This window comes from Amphiprion ocellaris, chromosome 24 (genome assembly GCF_022539595.1).
Source record: "Amphiprion ocellaris isolate individual 3 ecotype Okinawa chromosome 24, ASM2253959v1, whole genome shotgun sequence".
Classification (NCBI taxonomy): Eukaryota; Metazoa; Chordata; class Actinopteri; family Pomacentridae; genus Amphiprion; species Amphiprion ocellaris.
The window spans coordinates 17,791,711-17,810,764 of NC_072789.1; the positions used below are offsets into that span (position 1 = coordinate 17,791,711).

General features: G+C 40.0%; 1 protein-coding gene and 1 long non-coding RNA gene across 3 annotated transcripts; one reads left to right on the forward strand and one right to left on the reverse strand.

The window, feature by feature from the left end:
- Positions 1-37: 37 nt before the first annotated feature.
- LOC111566053 (T-cell surface glycoprotein CD3 zeta chain) lies at positions 38-18,225 on the reverse strand. 2 transcript variants are annotated; one of them, XM_023266430.3, is made up of 8 exons: positions 16,117-18,225; positions 3,693-3,790; positions 3,558-3,596; positions 3,389-3,445; positions 2,207-2,236; positions 1,981-2,034; positions 1,346-1,375; positions 38-1,176 (listed from the first exon to the last, which is right to left on the reverse strand). In XM_023266430.3, exons 1-8 carry the CDS (start codon positions 16,166-16,168, stop codon positions 1,117-1,119), a joined length of 420 nt encoding a protein of 139 aa, XP_023122198.1. In that variant the 5' UTR covers positions 16,169-18,225; the 3' UTR covers positions 38-1,116. The 2 variants fall into 2 exon arrangements, with proteins under 2 accessions (XP_023122198.1, XP_035802394.1); XM_035946501.2 differs by lacking the exon at positions 16,117-18,225 and adding an exon at positions 3,922-6,502.
- On the forward strand, positions 6,611-13,199 carry LOC111563260 (uncharacterized). The gene is made up of 5 exons (XR_002745671.3): positions 6,611-6,698; positions 7,198-7,240; positions 11,534-11,692; positions 11,853-11,945; positions 12,173-13,199. It is a non-coding gene; the product is annotated as an uncharacterized LOC111563260 (long non-coding RNA).
- Positions 18,226-19,054: the final 829 nt, after the last annotated feature.

Below are 19,054 nucleotides of genomic sequence, written 5' to 3' on the forward strand. Positions count from 1 at the left end.
AAACGAAATCAGCCGTTTAAAGCACAGAACTCTTGAACATGTTTTGTAAAAGAGGATTTTTATTAATGAAGCAACACAAATGATATAACTTGATAAAACAGCAGAAATTCTCAGGAAAACATCAGAACAAGTGATTCATTTATACTGTTGTTTAAAACTAGTCAGAAAACAGAAGAAGATGAAAAGAAAGGATTCAAACATTTGTAATATTTTTTAAGAATAAAGCAACAGAAAACATTAAAGCTGCAGCGTCCTATAAAAACATGACGAGAAAATCTAATTAATGTTGATTTTTACAGTTAAATGATGAAACAAGTCGTGTATTTATTAGATATTTCTGAAATGTTTTTGAGCTGATTTCAGGACAATTATTAAAATCAGAAGTTCATGTCTGCTTTTATCTGGGAGCATTTTCTCCTCGTGGTTAATTAGATTAATTAGTTTTAATGAATTAACGGGATATTAGACGTAAATGAACTTTAAACTCTTTAAACAATAAATAATCAAATACAAACTCCCTAAAATAAACTTAAACATCAGTAAGATGTGAGTTGGATATGAAAGTTCACTGACTTGACTTTAATAAACTCTGTTTCTGATTTAACATCCAGATAAACAACCTTCTTCTCAAATATGTTGTTAAAAATTCATCTTTCAGTTCAGAACCTGAAAACCAAAATGCTAGAAAATAACAATATATGTCGTCCTGATCCACTAGAACATCATTAAAAAGCTGAAAATATGAATTAAAATGAATTAATACATTTGAAGAAGAAGCAAAACAGTTTTTCACTTTAGAGAAGCTGAAACGTAGAAATTATTTGGTGTTTGTAATTGAAAAATGACTGAAATGATGTTTAAATTAACTTCCTGTTTTCTAATCAATCATTTAAATAAACTTCCTGTGTTCTACTGAATCTAGTTCCGATTTCTAATCATCTCAGCGGTTTAAAGACAATTCAGGAGAAAACTGGAACTTTTCAGATTTCTCAGGCTGAACTTTAGCAAACGAACCAGATTTTATAGAAATTCAACAAAAAGAAAGGCAAGAAAATAAGCACGTCCTGGTTCCAGTTCCGGTCTCAGTTCTGGTTCCACAACTAGAACTGTGGTTCTTTAGCGAAGTGGCTGCATCTGCAGCGAGTCATAGGTGTCTCTGGTGGCAGAACTCAGACCCTGAACACATCAATAATCAGTTATTAATCATTAATCAATCAATAATTAAGTATCAATCAGTTAATAATAAATCAATAACCAATTAATAATAAATCAATGAACCAATAATCAGTCAGCAGTGATGGAGGATCAATAACATGAACAGAAGGTTCTAGAGAAACGTTCTCACCTGATAAACCTGTTCAGTCTTCCTCTGACGCTGAAACATCAAGAACCAAATATTAATAAATCAGAACAAACGGTTTTATCAAGAACCTAAAGAACATGAAGAACATAAAGAACCTAAAGAACACGAAGAACTTGAAGAACATGAAAAACCTGAAGAAAGTGAAAACCAAAACAACCTGAAGAAGATGAAGAACCTGAGGAACTTAAAAACCTGAAGAACATGAAGAACCTGAAGAACATTAAGAACCGCAAGAACATGAAGAACATAAAGAACATAAAGAACATGAAGAACTTAAAGAACCGAAAGAACATGAAGAACATAAAGAACCTAAAGAACATGAAGAACTTAAAGAACCGAAAGAACATGAAGAACATAAAGAACCTAAAGAACATGAAGAACTTAAAGAACTGAAAGAACATGAAGAACATAAAGAACCTAAAGAACATGAAGAACTTAAAAGAACCTCAAGAACATGAAGAACATGAAGAACCTCAAGAACATAAAGAACCTGAAGAAAGTAAAAACCAAAAGAACCTAAGGAACCCGAAGAACCTAAAAACGTAAAGAATCTGATAAACCTAAAAACAAAGAATCTGAAGAACCTAAAGAACATAAAAACTTAGAGAACCGCTGACCTCTCGTTTCATAGGAAGTTCCTTATATTCTCCGTCGGTACGTCTGTTCAGATCCTGAAATTAGAACCAACATCATGTGAAGAACAAAGAACATACAGAACGTAAAAACACAAGTAAAGACCATCATTGTTCTGAAGTTTATCTACAGATCAGGTTCAAAAAGCTGCAGAACCTCCAAACAAACAAACATCTTTCGGAGTAAAAATGAGAACATTGTGTCAGTTACCGTGTACGTGTCGTCATCAAGTCTGCGGTTCTACAAGACAGAACATCACAGAGAATAATCAGTCCACAGTTCTTCAAAGGTTCTATCAAATGTTCTGGAACTTTTAGATGGTTCTTCAGGGTTTATCTTTATAAACGTTTATCTAAGTAGGATTACGGAACCCTGTCACTCCTGATCTTAACTGTTCTAGACAAGCAGAAAGAAGGTTCTTCAACTTTTAACAATCGGTCCAGATCCCAGATAAACTGTTCTACTGTTGTTATTGAGGATTCTTTCAGATCTACAGGATCTGTAAGGTTCTTTCTGGGTTTGTTCCCTGAGTTCTCAGTTTATCTGGAATCTATTTAGGCGTTGTTTTGAGTTCACTGTCGATTCTCAGCTTTCTTTGTTTTTTTAAGGGTTCTATGAGGTTATTTCAAAGTTCTATCAAGTTCACTGGGTTCTCTGGGGTTTGTTTTCAGAGACTAACACTGTTCTTTAGTGTTGTAAAGGGGTTCTCACACCGGGTTCTCTGGGGTTTGCTGGGGTTCCTTTAGGGCTGTCTTGTGATTGTTCTTTTAGTGTTTTTTGGGGACTGTTCTTCGACTCTTTACAGGTTCTTTGTGGGTCATTTTTTGATTAGACCTGTTCTTTAAAGAGTCTTTTCAGGTTCCACAGCGTTCATTGGAAGTAATAGTTCTTTGACGTTCCTCAGGGATTTGGTTGTTCCCTGAGTTCTCTGGCTTCTGTCAGATTTCTTTGTCAGTCATTGTTCCTCAGAGTATTTTAGGGTTCTACTACTTAAGAGATCTTTTAATGTTTCTTGGGGATTATTTGTTCTTTCATTGGTTCTCTGGGTTCTGAACGAGGTTCTCTATGGGTGTTCTTAGTTTGCCATGTAGTCTTTTAGGGGTCTCTCCATCTCCTATGGCAGGTGTTTGGGGTTCTACAAGGTTTGTTGGGGTTCTACAAGGTTCTCATCCCTCATCCACTGTGTAGTTCCAGAGGATCTGTTCAGAGGTGTGCCATAACTTCCATAACTTTCATTTTAGAACCCTCAGAGAACCTTAAATAGATCCTGAAGAGACCCAGTAACAGTCGGAGATGTTTAGAACCAACACCACAAAGGTTCTCCGGAGAACAAGTGTAGAAGCGACTGCAGGAACCTTCTGAAGTCTGACTGTAAGAACTTCTGGAACTCACCCTTCCTCTCTCCGGGTCTCTCAGCGGGAACCCTCCAGAACCCGGACCTCCCAGATCCTGAACACGAGAACATTCAGTCATCATGATGAAGGAACATTTACTGACAGAACCAAAGAGAACAAACTCCAACAATCTGGAGGCTCTTCAGGAAAGGACGATGGTGACTCACGCTGTAGACGTTCTCCTCCTTCACTTTGGTTCTAAAGAACTAAAGACAAACAGAAACCAGAGTTAAACACAGTTAAAGAACAGAAGATGTTCTAAAAGAGATGAATAAAGATCAGAGGTTCCTGATAGAACCCACCTTCTCCTTGATGAACATCCCGGTGATGACGAGGCCGTAGAGTCCCAGGAACCCATCCAGGATGTAGCAGAGCTCAGCACTGTACATCTCCAGAGCCTCTGAGGGAACACAAGAACCGAGAACAGTTCAGAGAACGTCTGAAGGGAAACTGGTGTCCACAAACTTCAGAAGAACCGAGAACAGAGAACAGTTGATGGAACATCTAAAGTTAAACTTCTAACTGTCTCACGTTCAGTTCCTCCTCAGGAAGTTCTGAGTCGATGTGAAGCTCAGTGGTTTCCTCCTCTGCTCGCTGTGGGTTAATGACAGCTGGGTGTGTGTTACTGTGTGTGTGTGTTACTGTGTGTGTGTTTTACTGTGTGTGTGTTACTCTGTGTGTGTGTGTGTGTGTGTGTGTGTGTGTTACTGTATGTGTGTTACTGTGTGTGTTGCTGTGTGTGTGTTACTGTGTGTGTGTTGTGTGTGTGTTACTGTGTGTGTTGCTGTGTGTGTGTGTGTGTTACTGTGTGTGTGTGTTTTGCTGTGTGTGTGTGTTACTGTGTGTGTTGCTGTGTCTGTGTTGCTGTGTGTGTGTGTGTCTGTGTTACTGTGTGTGTGTGTTACTGTGTGTGTTACCGTGTGTGTGTGTGTGTGTGTGTGTGTTACTGTGTGTGTGTGTGTTACTGTGTGTGTGTGTGTGTGTGTGTGTGTGTGTGTGTGTTTTACTGTGTGTGTTACTGTGTGTGTGTGCGTGTGTGTGTGTGTGTGTGTGCTGATAGAACCATGATGAGGTCAGAGGTGGGCGGAGCCTCAGCTGCATGTCGTTTGATGAGTTTCCAGGAAGTTTCCATCTGAAGACTTCTGAGAGTTTCTTCTTCTGCTACTTTAATAAATCAAACTAAGAACTGACCTGAGTTCAGCTCCCAGTCTGAATCTATGAATCTATGAACTAATAATCAGCTGATCACCGATCAATCACTTTGATTTAACTAAAATAAATCTTCTGATGACATCACATCACCATGGCAACTACTCAAAACCACATCATCAGTTTCAGTCCAATCAGCGGAAAGATAGAGGTAGTGTGTGTGTGTCTTACTGTGTGTGTGTGTGTGTGTGTGTGTGTGGTTTGGGTTAGGTGGTGTTGCTCTGAAGAGTTTCATGTTCTGATTTCATAAATATTCTCCTCCTTTAAAGACTCTGATGGAACTGAGCTGGTCCAGAAGCGCTTCATGGATGATCCGAGGTCAATGATTGGAGAATAAAGGCTCCTGGATCTGAAGGTCCAGTCTCTGGTGGATCAGAACTTCTGGATAGAACCACACCATGAAGACTGAAGAACCAAGAAACTCTCAGAAAAGGTTGTTGAAAAGCATCAGTCAGGACGATACAAGAACATTTAAAGTTCCTGAAGGTCTCCTGGAGTTCCGTTAAATCCATCATTAAGAAATGGAAGGAAGATGGAACATGAATAAATCTGACTAGAGCAGGACGTCCTCAAGACCTGAGAGACTAGAGAGGGAGGCCACCAAGACTCCCATGACTCCTCTGAAGGAGAAAGAGACTATAGGGGGAGGCCACCAAGACTCCTATGACTCCTCTGAAGGAGAAAGAGACTAAAGAGGGAGGCCACCAAGACTCCTATGAGTCTGAAGGAAGTTCTTTGGTCTGAGGAGACCAGAATGGAGCTTTTTGACCATCAGAGTAAACACCAAACATCCCCACTGTGAAGCACGGTGGTGGCAGCATCATGACGTGAAGCACGGTGGTGGGAGCATCACGATGGTGGTGGGAGTGGAAGTTGTTGGTTCTAAATATACAAATCTTTGGTTCTTTCATTGATGGTAGAAACAACAACTTAAAGTCAGACTCTACGTAGATGATGCTGTGTTGTTTTTGGGTGAATCATGTAAAAACAGAAGCAGATCGTTCTGGTTCAGATGTCGGTACGAGTCACATAAAACATCAATAAACATCTGACTGATTACAGCATTATTTATAGACTGATTTCAGGAACGTCTTTGTAAGATTGTTAGAACCGTAGAAACAGAAATAAAGGAAATGAAATGTTTCCACTGAAACTGCATCAGAGACTCTCAACTGGAGAACATGAAGTGACTAAACTTACCCAGAACGTCCAGAACCAGCGGAAACACCGTCACACATTCTGTTTACCAGAACTGTTCATGACTCACGAATAAACCGATTTACACTGGTTCCAACAAACAAGACAGGTTCTGCAGAGTTCTCATTAGAACCTGGAGACTCCAGAAAATTAACATGTCAGAGTTCTCACTAGAACCTGGAGACTCCAGAAAACTAACAACATGTCAGAGTTCTCACTAGAACCTGGAGACTAAAGAAAACTAACGTCAGAGTTCCTCAACCTGACACAAAAAACAGATTTCTGCTTAACGGAAAAACCAAGAGAACCAAGAGAACGTTAAAGAAACACAGTAGAGAACACTAAAGAGGGAAGAACATGGTTCTGCAGATGGTTCTACAGATCCCTCCAGATGAGAAAGACGTAGATCTTTAGAGACTGGAATGATGGAACTATTGGGATCTGCATAGAACTCTGAGGGTTCCAACATTTACAACCATTTCTGTCAGAGAAAAGCCCAGGAACCTAGGCATACTAATGAGAACTGTTTAGTGAGAGTAACAAGGTTCTCTCAGGATGGAGAACCAATGGTTCTACACTGTAAAATGTAATTGTATATCCTATTTAAAATATAAAGTGACCTGAACTTATTTCAGCTTACTCTATTGAGTTTCTCACTTAAACCTAGTAAAGACAACTTTCTACTGAGGCAAGTAAACAAACTTGTGAGCAGCAAGTTACCTACACTTTGAAGTATGAGTGAGCAAGAAGCGTCTGCTCAACCCGGAGAAACTCGGCAGCTTTCGGTCCAATTCGGCATTTCTCGTTGAATGCACATGCGCAGTTGCCCCTGACCCCATGTTTGAATGAGGCGGTCAAATCTCAAACAAGCGGGACGAGACATACTGCTGCATAGTGTCACGGTAAGTTTAACTGGTTTTATTCATAGCAAATGCATTGTCGTTTTTTTTGTCATGTCAGTTATTCGTTAGTTCAAGTTTGGAGGTGAACTTTATGTTATTGATTTAGCCGTGCCTGGACTTTCAAGCCGAAATTCTGAAGTTTATTTAGTGGTGTTTTGTTGTTGCTCGAGTCGGTCCTCACAATGCCGCGTTTAAATCAAACGTGAGCTAACGTTAATGTAAAGATTAATGTTAGCATTTGAAAGCTAAAGTCAACCAACCCTTCACGTAACGTTACGCGATGCAAAGAGATAACTGGAGTTTCAATAAACACAGCGTGCTTATTAACGGTTGAAAAAGCAACTCTGCTGATCTTTCAGGGTCACTCTTCAACAAAAAATTAGTTTGTCATTGTCCACTGCTCCTTTTTAACTTGGTAGAGATGCTTTTAGTTTACTGTTGTCCCTTTTTAAACTGGTCACATATGTTTAACTGATTGGTTTTGTTGTTTCTTTTGTAGGCTTTGATTTCTGAAGACAGAAACCTAGCTATGCATTGGAAGTGTAAGTACTGCTTGTTTTCTTCTGAAAAGAGGGCTCAGTTATTCAAGCACTACCGCTTGAAACATGGAAGCTATGCCAGGACTACTCCAATTCCATGCCTTCACACAGATTGTCTGTGCTCATTCAAGTCATTCAATGCCCTAAAAGTGCATCTAACAAGAAATCACTCCCATGAAGTACATGATGGGCAGATGAGTGGAGCTGATGAAATCCCTGTGATATTCCATTGTCCTCTTTGCAATTTTGAAGAACCCTGCACAGAACTAACTTTTTTTCCCCATTTGCGTCAGCATCTTAAAAATAAGGAAACTGTGAAGTGTCCATATGAAAACTGCATTTTTGAGAGCAATGTCTACTCAACATTTAATGCTCATAAATGTAAAGAGCATCGGCTTCCCAGTCAGAAGCGGTTGAAACCTGACATTGCCTTGAGCAGTACACCTCACAATTCAGATCCAGACGTGGCACAAGATGTACAAGAAGTTGAGGATATTTCAAGTGATCCTACAGACCAAGACAAAAATGAAGAAGAAGCGAAAATTGAAAATTTGGATCACTTACAGCATCAAATGGAGCATAATTTAGCTTCACTCTTTCTTAAACTGCAGGCGGTCTTGCATGTATCTGACATGGCAGTACAGGAGGTAATTCAACAGCTAAACCAGCTTGTTCTTCTCTCAGAGCCCCTTTTGCATAATGCCATTCAGCAAATTCTCAATGAACATGGTGTCAGTGACGATTCAGTTGTGAGAAAGATTGTGAATGCTGTCAAAGAGAATAACTTGTTATTGAAAATGACTGATGCTGGCCAGTCACTGTCCACAGCTAATAAAAGAGCCTCCTACTTTCAGAGGGAATTTCCTATGGTCATGCCAGTTGAATACAAACTTGAAAAAGACTTACAATCACTCTCTTATGTGCCAATTCTGAAAATGTTACAAAAAGTATTAAACAGAGCTGATGTTCTAGATAAAATTCTCACACATGAGTGCACCGTTGATGGATTTAACACTTACAGAGATGGCACTCACTATCGCGGGAATGATTTTTTTAAGACTGAGACCTTAAGGATTGTGCTTGGCCTTTACATTGATGAATTTCAGATAGCCAATCCTCTGGGCACTTCCAAAAAAAAAACACAAACTGTGTGGTGTTTATTGGGTTCTTGCCAATCTTCCCTCAAAACATTGCTCCTGTCTCCACTCTATTCAGCTAGCAATATTGTGCAGAGCAAGTGCAATCAAACAGCATGGCTATGCAGCTGTCCTTCACCCACTTCTTCATGATCTGGTCACTCTTGAAAAACACGGTGTCTATCTTGAGCAGTTAGGCGAGTGTGTGAAAGGAACTGTGCTCTATGTGTCAGCCGATAACTTAGGTGCTCATTCTTTTGCTGGTTTTCAGGAGAGTTTCACAGTGCAGCACCCCTGTCGATTTTGCATGGTGAAGAGGAGTGACATCCAGCAGAGAGAGGTCCGATCAGGAGCATTTGAGTACAGAACCAGCCAGGATCATGACAGGCAAGTTTCTGAAGTGTTAGAGAATCCAAATCTGGTGAAAGAGTATGGCGTGAAAGGTCCTTGTGTTTTAAGCAACAGTCTTGAACATTTCCACACTGTCACCGGCTTTCCACCTGACATAATGCATGACCTCTTGGAAGGTATTATCCCTGTTGAGATGTCTCTGTGCATTAATGACTTGATCTCCAAGAAGTACATCACCCTTGAGTCCTTGAACAAAATCATCAAACATTTTCCTTACAAATTCACTGACAGGACTGATCAGCCTCAGGTTATCCCAGCCACATTTGCCTCTAGAGGTACAATTGGCGGTAACGGCCATGAAAACTGGGCACTCACAAGACTTCTTCCACTCATGATTGGTTTTGATGTCCCAGAGAATGATCCAACATGGGAAATTTTAATGCTTTTGAAGGACATCGTAGAACTGTCAGCATCATTCAGACTAACAGAGGATTCTCTTGACTTCCTTGATGCCAAGATCTCAGAGCACAGAGGTTTACTTTTAACAGTATTTCCTCACTTCACATTACGCCCAAAGCACCACTTTGTGGAACATTATCCACAGTTGATGAGGATGTATGGGCCGCTCAGACATATGTGGACAATGCGCTTTGAGGGAAAGCATAAATTCTTCAAACAAGTCATTCACAACACAAAAAACTTCAAAAACGTCCCACAAACTCTGGCTGTCCGACATCAGAGAATGATGGCATACCATGTAGACTCCTTATTTTTCAAGCCATCCATCCAAATGGACAAGATAACACTTTCTTTAGTTTCATCTTTACCAGAGAATATTCAGAACTTGTTGAAACAGAGGTATGCATCTCAGAACACTGTCCTTGTAGCATCATCTGTGAGTGTTGATGGCATCAAATACAGTCCAGATATGATTGTGTCTGTTGGTGCTTGTTCATGCCTACCTGAGTTTAGGCAAATTCACAACATCCTTGTCATTAACAGTGATATTTTGCTTCTGTGCAAACATATGACATCATGGTATAATGAGCATCTGCGTTCTTATGAGCTGTGTAGTCATGTGTCATCGATGTCAGTCAACATGCTCTCTGATCTGAATGACCCTTTTCCTCTGGCAGCCTACAGAATCAGGGGCAGAACATTTGTTACCCTTAGACATTATATTTTGTGCTGATTGGATGCTGAAGATTTTTATGTCAAGTGTCATGAAGTAACTCAACTTATTTTTTTTCTCTATAGAATCACAACCAACAATGGAGATGAGGACTACACTAAGGATAATTGTCCATGACAGTGACATCAGGAAAATTACACTCTCTGGGAAACCACAGACACTTGACTCACTTGTTGAACAGCTTGAGGAGAAGCTGGGTCTTCTGTACAAATTCTCCCTCCAGTATGAGGATCCTGATTTTAACAATGCCTTCGTCAACCTCACTGACATTAATGACCTGCCTGACAAATCCACCCTAAAGATAATCGCATTGGTTCCAGCCCCCACATCAAGCACAGCCAGCACAGCCAGCACCGATGACACAGAGATCCCCCCCCGCCCCCCCCGAAAGTCGGTCATCACTTTCTCGGTCTCCATGGCCAGACACTTTTGAAATTCCTAATTTTCCTGTGGACACTGAGTACAGATTACGCCAAGGGAATCTTCTGTATATGAGAGACAAGACATATCTACAGGTATCCAGGGACATGAAGCACGAGATACTTGAAAAACTTGCTGAGGCAATTTACAGCTTCAAGGCATATCCCTGCGATCAAGAATTCAATGATGTTGCAACTGCACTGATTCACAAACATCCATGCCTCACTGAACCAGGCTCTGTCAATGGATGTAATGGTTGGAAAAATAGCATCAAGTTCAAAATGGGAAACTATCGCACCAAACTGCGACGAGCTGGATGTACAGATGTGGCCGTAAATCAAGGGAAAAGAAAAGGGCAAGCTCCTCAGAGAGGCATCAAAAGACCCAAACGGTTTGAAATCAATTTTCTACCCAATTTCCCTGATGGTGAAGATGAGACCAGTATGGAGTCCAAACGAAAGGAACTTGTACAGGAGATGAAGAAATGTCGTCCAACTGCTGCTCTGATAACCAAAAACATGGACTCGACTTTTGCCTTGAGAAGACAAGAGTTGGTGAACTTGGAGCCTCCAGTGAAAGACACAATGGAAAGGTGGCCAGCACTCTTTACAGAGTGTCAGGTAATTGAACACTCTTCCTATCTCTTATGCATTAGTTTTTATAGTTCTTTGTCATATCTTTAACTTACGGAATTAGCTTCAGTGTCCTACAAGTGAAAAGTAGTTCTAAGATGTTAAAGATCCCTTCCAAACATGTTTTAAGATGTACATAAAATCTTTACTTTAAATAATAATTTGACTTTTTTCCACAGAAAAACAATTATCTTGATAAAATCCTTAAAATTATATCTACTCCTTCTCGTTGAAATCTCATTTTTTTCTGCAGTTGAATGCAGAATCCACCTTTCATTGTCAAACTGCACAGTGAAGCCCAAATATTCAACTTCAATAGGAACACTAAGAAAGACATTTTTGAGTGGAGGTTGACTTAATGATTTAAGAAATTGATCACTGTAAATCTGAGTGCTGAAGTGTCTCATCATATGCTGAAGTGTAACAAAACACTTAATCACATGGGCAGAAACAGTATTGTACTGGCCTCCAAAGATTAGATACAGATTTTTATTTTTTTTGTTATTCTTTACTGTAGGTGAAATATGGCTACATCTTGAATAATAACGTCATGCTTTTCCTTTAGATTCTGGCAGAGTTCTGTCGCTTGTCAAGCAAAAACTTGAATACAGAATTCTTCAAAGAACTTGACAAATACACTCCTCGCTTCTTTGAGATCTTCAAGACCAAGGGGGGAAGTGTTGGCCAGAAACTTAAGAATTATCTGCAACAAGTCACACCGGAGGTAAGTTTCACGGATACAAAGAAATTCATTTTTTATCATGTGGGGAACAAAAAATGCAACCCCATTGTGTATGCAGAGGTATTAATTGATTGTCCTTAACCACAGAAGTGATGTGTGTTTGATGTGATTTTTTTTTTTTTTTTTTTTTTTGCCTCCCCAGAGTACAGATGTTACTGCAAAGCGAACAGCTGTCCTCCGTGGCCTTCCTGTCATCCTTGGAGATGAGAACACAGACTTCTTCAAGACATGCTTTGTAAGTCGTCTATATTACTAAGTTTTTATTCCACACCACAGGATGTCCACTCTATTTAATTCTCCTTATGTTACATTGATAGCTTTAGGTGAAGTTACTTTACCTCCACACAGCCTCTAATATCAGAATATCGCTTACTTTTAGTGGCTGTCTTGTGTTTTCTGCCGTAGAAATTCAAGATAACATCTCATATGTAATTGTGGCTGTATTTCTGCTATTGTTGTTAGGACTGCGATGACACAGGCATGTCTCACACCCCCATTGGAATCCTGACCATTGTTCCTGAGGACGAACAGCTCTCCCTTGACTCACTGCACCTTCAGACTTCAGGTACCGCAATCATTTTGGAAGGAAGAATTGTGATGGATGACCTTGAAAATCTTCCACATGCCATGTGCTTGCTCTTTGGACTTACTTACGCCCTGAATTTGGAGTACCCTCAACAGCTGAAGTACACCTTTGACTTCATTCAAAGGGTGCTTCTCTCACTTGGACATAATTCCCTAAAACCAAAAATACAATCACTCAAAAATCTTCTGATGCAATGAGTGAATGTAATCATGATGTGAATGTGATGTGACATCTTGGGTCACATTGATACCTTTTCCCTTATTGGAAAAGTGATATTTTTTTCTTGTTTGAGCCTTTTTTGTGGGAAGGAGCCTCATCGCCCTTTTTAGACTACTGAATGGTTTTTATGTTCATGAGGAGAAAAATGAACACCTATAGCTTTTGTTTTTCCTTTTGTGTTGATGCTGAAATGATTGTGGTGATATTGATTACCAGCATCAGGTTCTTTAGCAAGTTATCTCTGACTTAATATATGTTGTAAGTCAATCTCTACTGCAGTTCTAAACTCAACCACTAAGAATTTAAATCAGAAAGCTTTTAGCAGTTTTTAGCGGGAGCTGGCTCAAACATAAGAATTACAGTTGCACATTCAGTTGAAATAATGATTTTGTTTTGCAATCATGCAATAGGTGGATTGTAAACAGTTGAGCTATGTCTGCTGTTCACTTTATTGATGTTAAGATAAATGTTAGGCCCTGCAATTACTGAGTTTATCTATAGTTCACACCATATTCAACAGAGATATTAAGCAGGAATTCTCAAAGTTTTAATGACTGAGGGCTGTTTTAGGGACTCAATATTAGATTGAAAGCCACCCAAGAAAAAAGTCGTGTCACTTTTTTCCTGAAAAAGTTAGTCTTTTATATTACATGCTTTTTATGTAATACAAAAAAAAAAAAATAATTTTACATGGTTTTATGACTTTTTGGCAAGTTCCTGCAATTTTTGCATTACAGCATGATTTAGCCTATTTTCCACTTTGTATTGTGATATACTATATTGGGGTTACAAGCCAAATAAGGTTCTAACTGTTAATCAAAAATTTTATTGGAAGCATGCATTTCATGTCACCTTTACTCAGTGGGTTGCCATTGTACCACAGACTGTGTGTAAGGTGTGTTCTGAACAAAAAAAGTTAAATTATTAAACTTTGTTTCCATTCAAACTGTTGTCTTTATTTGTTTCAATAGCTTATCACTTTAAGTTCATCTTACTTGAACATATCTAGGCAATCGGTTTCCTGATATTTTGCTAGTAAGGTGAATGCTTAAACTTGTAAAGTTAACTTATTTTTATGAATACTGCTTAATTTACAGAACTCATAAATTTAAGTAAGCAAAATTGACATTTTATAGTTAAACTATCTAGTGATTTTGAGTTAACTTTACTCAAGTTTACTGGCACTGTATGAGTTGTCTGAATTTATATTTTATAGTTAACCTAACTAATGATTTTTAGTTAACTTCACTCAAGTTTACTGACATTATCTGAGTTGTCTAAACACAGTTATTTTCAGCTTTAACAACTTAAAATGAATTATCTACTTTACTTGGGAATTTTGAGGCAATCGGTTTCCTGACTTTTTTTAAGGAAAGTCAACTTATTACATTTTACAGTGTACCAGCTGGAGGGAATTCTGTTGGAACAATCTTATATGTTCCTTTATAACCCTCAACAACAGCGACACCACTAACTCCAGAGTCAAACCCATAACAGGAACCACCAGCACGTATTCTGGTCTCTAGCAGGTTCTACAGGAGGTTCTTCAAACACGTTCCCTTTTAGATTTGATAGAACCTTCCACAGAGAGAGGTGCTAAAGACAGGAAGCTTGTGTCCATCTTACTGGCTCCACTGATTGATGATGGATTGATATCGTCCATGACATAAAGACCGATGTTCTCTCAGATCCACCAGAACGTTGATGCCCTACCTGGTCTCAGGGTTCCGTAGATCTATCGCTACCAGAGGACTAGACTTTATATGGAAGATGAAAATGTTTGGTTCTTCTGGTGGCAGACAGAGTCAACCTGGATTCATCCTCAGCTGCTCATACATCGTTAACATCTACTCTACAGGTTCTGTTCTCCACAAGAACCTTCAAGAACCTCAGGGGAACATTCAGAGAGTCCTCGGGTGAACTGCTGGCAGTGTTTCCACAGAGAGTCTAAATAAATTCAGCAGAACCTGAGAACAGCAGTTGTTGGTGGAACGTCTGGAGATCCATTCAGCATGGTGGAACATCTGGAGATCCATTCAGCATGGTGGAACATCTGGAGATCCACCCAGCATGGTGGAACATCTGGAGATCCATTCAGCATGGTGGAACATCTGGAGATCCACCCAGCATGGTGGAACATCTGGAGATCCACTCAACATGGTGGAACCTCTGGAGATCCACTCAGCATGGTGGAACTTCTTCCTATTGTCTGTTCTGTCGTCATTTTAAACTCAGTTTTAGTTATTCTGAACCTGCTTTCAGTAAATATTGAGAGTTTTCTGGTTATTTTGGACGATTCTTAAGTGGGTTAGAACGAGTTTGGGGTCATTTTTGTTATTTTTTATTACTTTGGATAAATTTTAGCAAATTTTGGACAATTTTATATGACTTTGGACAGGTTTTAGGTCATTTTAGGCATGTTTTAGTCATTTTGGACCAGTTTCATGTTATTTTGGATGATTCTTACATAGGTTTGGACAAGTTTTGAGTCATTTTTGACATTTTTTGGTACTTTGGATGAAATTTTAGCAAATTTTGGACAATTTTATATGGCTTTTGACAAGTTTTAGGTTATTTAAGACACATTTTTAGTCATTTTAAATTGGTTTCAGGTTATTTTGGACAATTCTTAAGTGGGTTTGGACAAATTTTGAGTCATTTTTGACTTTTTTTTGTTACTTTGGACAAAATTGAGCTCATTTTAGACATGTGTTTAGTCATTTTGGACTGAGAGTAAAGCGCAGCGTGGCTCAGAAACAGTGAACAGAGCAACAAGTTGTTGGAGATCCATTCAACATGGTGGAACATGGCGATAGAAAAACACCTACAAGAGGAGGAGATGACAGGAGCTTCAGGAGAAAGCAGCTGGAGGTTCTGGAAGACGATTCTAGAAACGTCTTCTTGAACCTCCTATGATTTCGAGGACCTGGAGGACTGAGAACCTCTACAGAAGCACATCTGAGGAACCGTGGAGATAGAAATACATCTACAAGAAGAAGAGATGACTGGCTACCAGGACCTGATGACTGAGAACCTCTACAGAAGCACATCTGAGGAACTGTGGAGATAGAAAGCCATCCTGAAATATCACTAACTGAAGCTCAGATTTCATCTTTCTGAAGGAACCAAACACATCACGATATGTTCCAGTTGAAGATCTGGAGATTTGTCTTCAGTTTGATAAATGGTGTCACTCTGGGAACTTTGGAACAGCAAACAGAACAAACCTGCTGGAGGGTTCTCTTTAAGAACATCTGAGTGGAACATTGAACTAAACATGAGCGAAAACAAACTAACTTTCCTCCTAACGTCTGTGAGCATCGACCTAAATCTATTTCCTGCTGCAGACGAACAAAGAGCCTCATCTACATCAGCTCAGTCTGGAGGTTCTACAGAAACATGGTAGAGTTCTCCAGTTTAACATAAAGATCCTCAGAGTTCTACATTTTAAATCCTCAACAGCTTCTTTGTTCTGAGTCTGGAAAATGTTCAGGTAGAACTGATGCAGAACCCATCAGAAGCTGCTGATGTCTCTGATCTAAGGTTCTCTGATTGAAGGTTTTCTAGGCTAAGGTCGTCCAGGTGTGTTGGAGGCTCTCACCTGTCCGGGGAACCATGGAGACACCGACCAGAACCAACGTCCAGAAGCTCATCTTCAACCGTCAAACTGAAGCAGCAACGTTCTGCAACTGTTCCCCTCAAAGCGTCGACTCGACTGAAGCAGGAAGTGGTGAGGAGCCGCGAGCGCACAAAGATACACAAACACAGCTACACAATACACACAGATACACAAACAGCTACACAACACACAACAACACACACATAGACAAACATAGCTACACAATACACAACACACACAGATACTGAAACAGCTACACAATACACAACAACACACACAGATACGTAAACACAGCTATACAATACACAACACACAACAACACGCACAGATACACAATACACAACCACACACACATACACAAACACAGCTACACAACACACAACAACACACAGATACACAAACACAGCTACACAACACACACAGATACACAAACACAGCTACACAACACACACAGATACACAAACACAGCTACACAACAACACACAGATACACAAACACAGCTACACAATACACAACCACACAGATACACAAACACAGCTACACAACACAGAACAACACACACACATACACAAACACAGCTACACAATACACAACCACACAGATACACAAACACAGCTACACAATACACAACACACACAGATACACAAACAGCGACACAACACACAACACACACAGATACACAAACACAGCTACACAATACACAACCACACACAGATACACAAACACAGCTACACAACACACAACAACACACAGATACACAAACACAGCTACACAACACACAACCACACAGATACACAAACACAGCTACACAACACAGCAACACACACAGATACACAAACACAGCTACACAATACACAACACACACAGATACACAAACACAGCTACACAATACACAACCACACAGATACACAAACACAGCTACACAATACACAACCACACACAGATACACAAACACAGCTACACAACACACAGCAACACACACAGATACACAAACACAGCTACACAACACACAGCAACACACACAGATAAACAAACACAGCTACACAATACACAACAACACACATCACACAACTATATATACCCACACACAGCTACACAAACACACAGATACACAAACACAGCTGCACAATACACAACACACACAGATACACCAACACAGCTACACAATACACAACAACACACACAGATACACAAACACAGCTACACAAAACACAACAACACACACAGATACACAAACACAGCTACACAATACACAACCACACACAGATACAAAAACACAGCTACACAACACACAACACACACAGATACACAAACACAGCTACACAATACACAACCACACACAGATACACAAACACAGCTACACAATACACAACCACACACAGATACTCAAACACAGATACACAAACACAGCTACACAATACACAACACACACAGATACACAAACACAGCTACACAATACACAACAACACACATTACACAACTATATATACCCACACACAGCTACACAAACACACAGATACACAAACACAGCTACACAATACACAACACACACAGATACACAAACACAGCTACACAATACACAAAAACACACATTACACAACTATATATACCCACACAACTACACACACACTGCTACACAACACACAAGTACACACATTACACAACTATATATACACCCACACCGCTACACAAACACAGATACACAAACACAGCTACACAATACACAACAACACTCGCAGATACATAAACACACAACTATATATACCCACACAACTACACACACACTGCTACACAACACACAAGTACACACACATACCCACACACTACACACACACAACTACATAAACACAGCTACACACTACACAGCCTCACACACACACACTACCCCCGAGATGGAGCCTGGGCTCAGAGTTTCTGATGTTTCGACATCACTGAAATGTCAGATGATAGTAATCTGTCCCCCACAGTAATCAGATTACTTCTGAATCCTCCAGTATTTCCTCTGGTGTCAGATTACAACAGATTAGATTTAGAAAAAAGAAAGTTCAGCAACTAAACGACTCACGTAGTCCCCATCATCACACCCTAAACCCTACTAAACCCCACTAACCCCAAACCCTCTAACTCCTAAACCCTCTAACCCCCACTAACCCTAACCCCTAACCCTCACCCCATCATCATACGCTAAACCCTACTAAACCCCAATAACCCCAAACCCTCTAACTCCTAAGCCCTCTAACCCCTACTAACCCTAACCCCTAACTCTCATCCCCATCATCATACACTAAACCCTACTAAACCCTACTAACCCCAAACCATCTAACTCCTAAACCCTAACCCCTAAACCTTATAACTCCTAAGCCCTCTAACCCCTACTAACCCCCACTAACCCTAACCCCTAACTCTCACCCCCATCATCATACACTAAACCCTACTAAACCCTACCAACCCCAAACCATCTAACTCCTAAACCCTAACCCCTAAACCCTCTAACCCCTAAACCCTCTAACCCCTAACTCTCACCCCATCATCATACGCTAAACCCTACTAAACCCTACTAACCCCTAACCCCTAAACTCTAACCCCTAAACTCTACTAACCCCTAAACCCTACTAACACCTAACCCCCCATCATTACACCCTAAACCCTACTAATTCCATGCATCCACTGGTCCTCCTGGTCTGGAGGATCTCTAGATACCTCTGTTCTCCACCATCAGGACCATACATCCACTGTGGTCTGAATTTTCCATCTAGTCTTTAGAAAGTATTGGTTTCTGGAAACATTCTGCTGTTCTACTTGAAGTAATCTGATTACTTTGGTCTTCCTGCAGATGTTTAACTCCTTATGAAAACCAAACACTAAAAGAGTCTTTTCAGGGCCGTGCAGATCTTTGGAATGGCAGGCGATCCAGGAACAC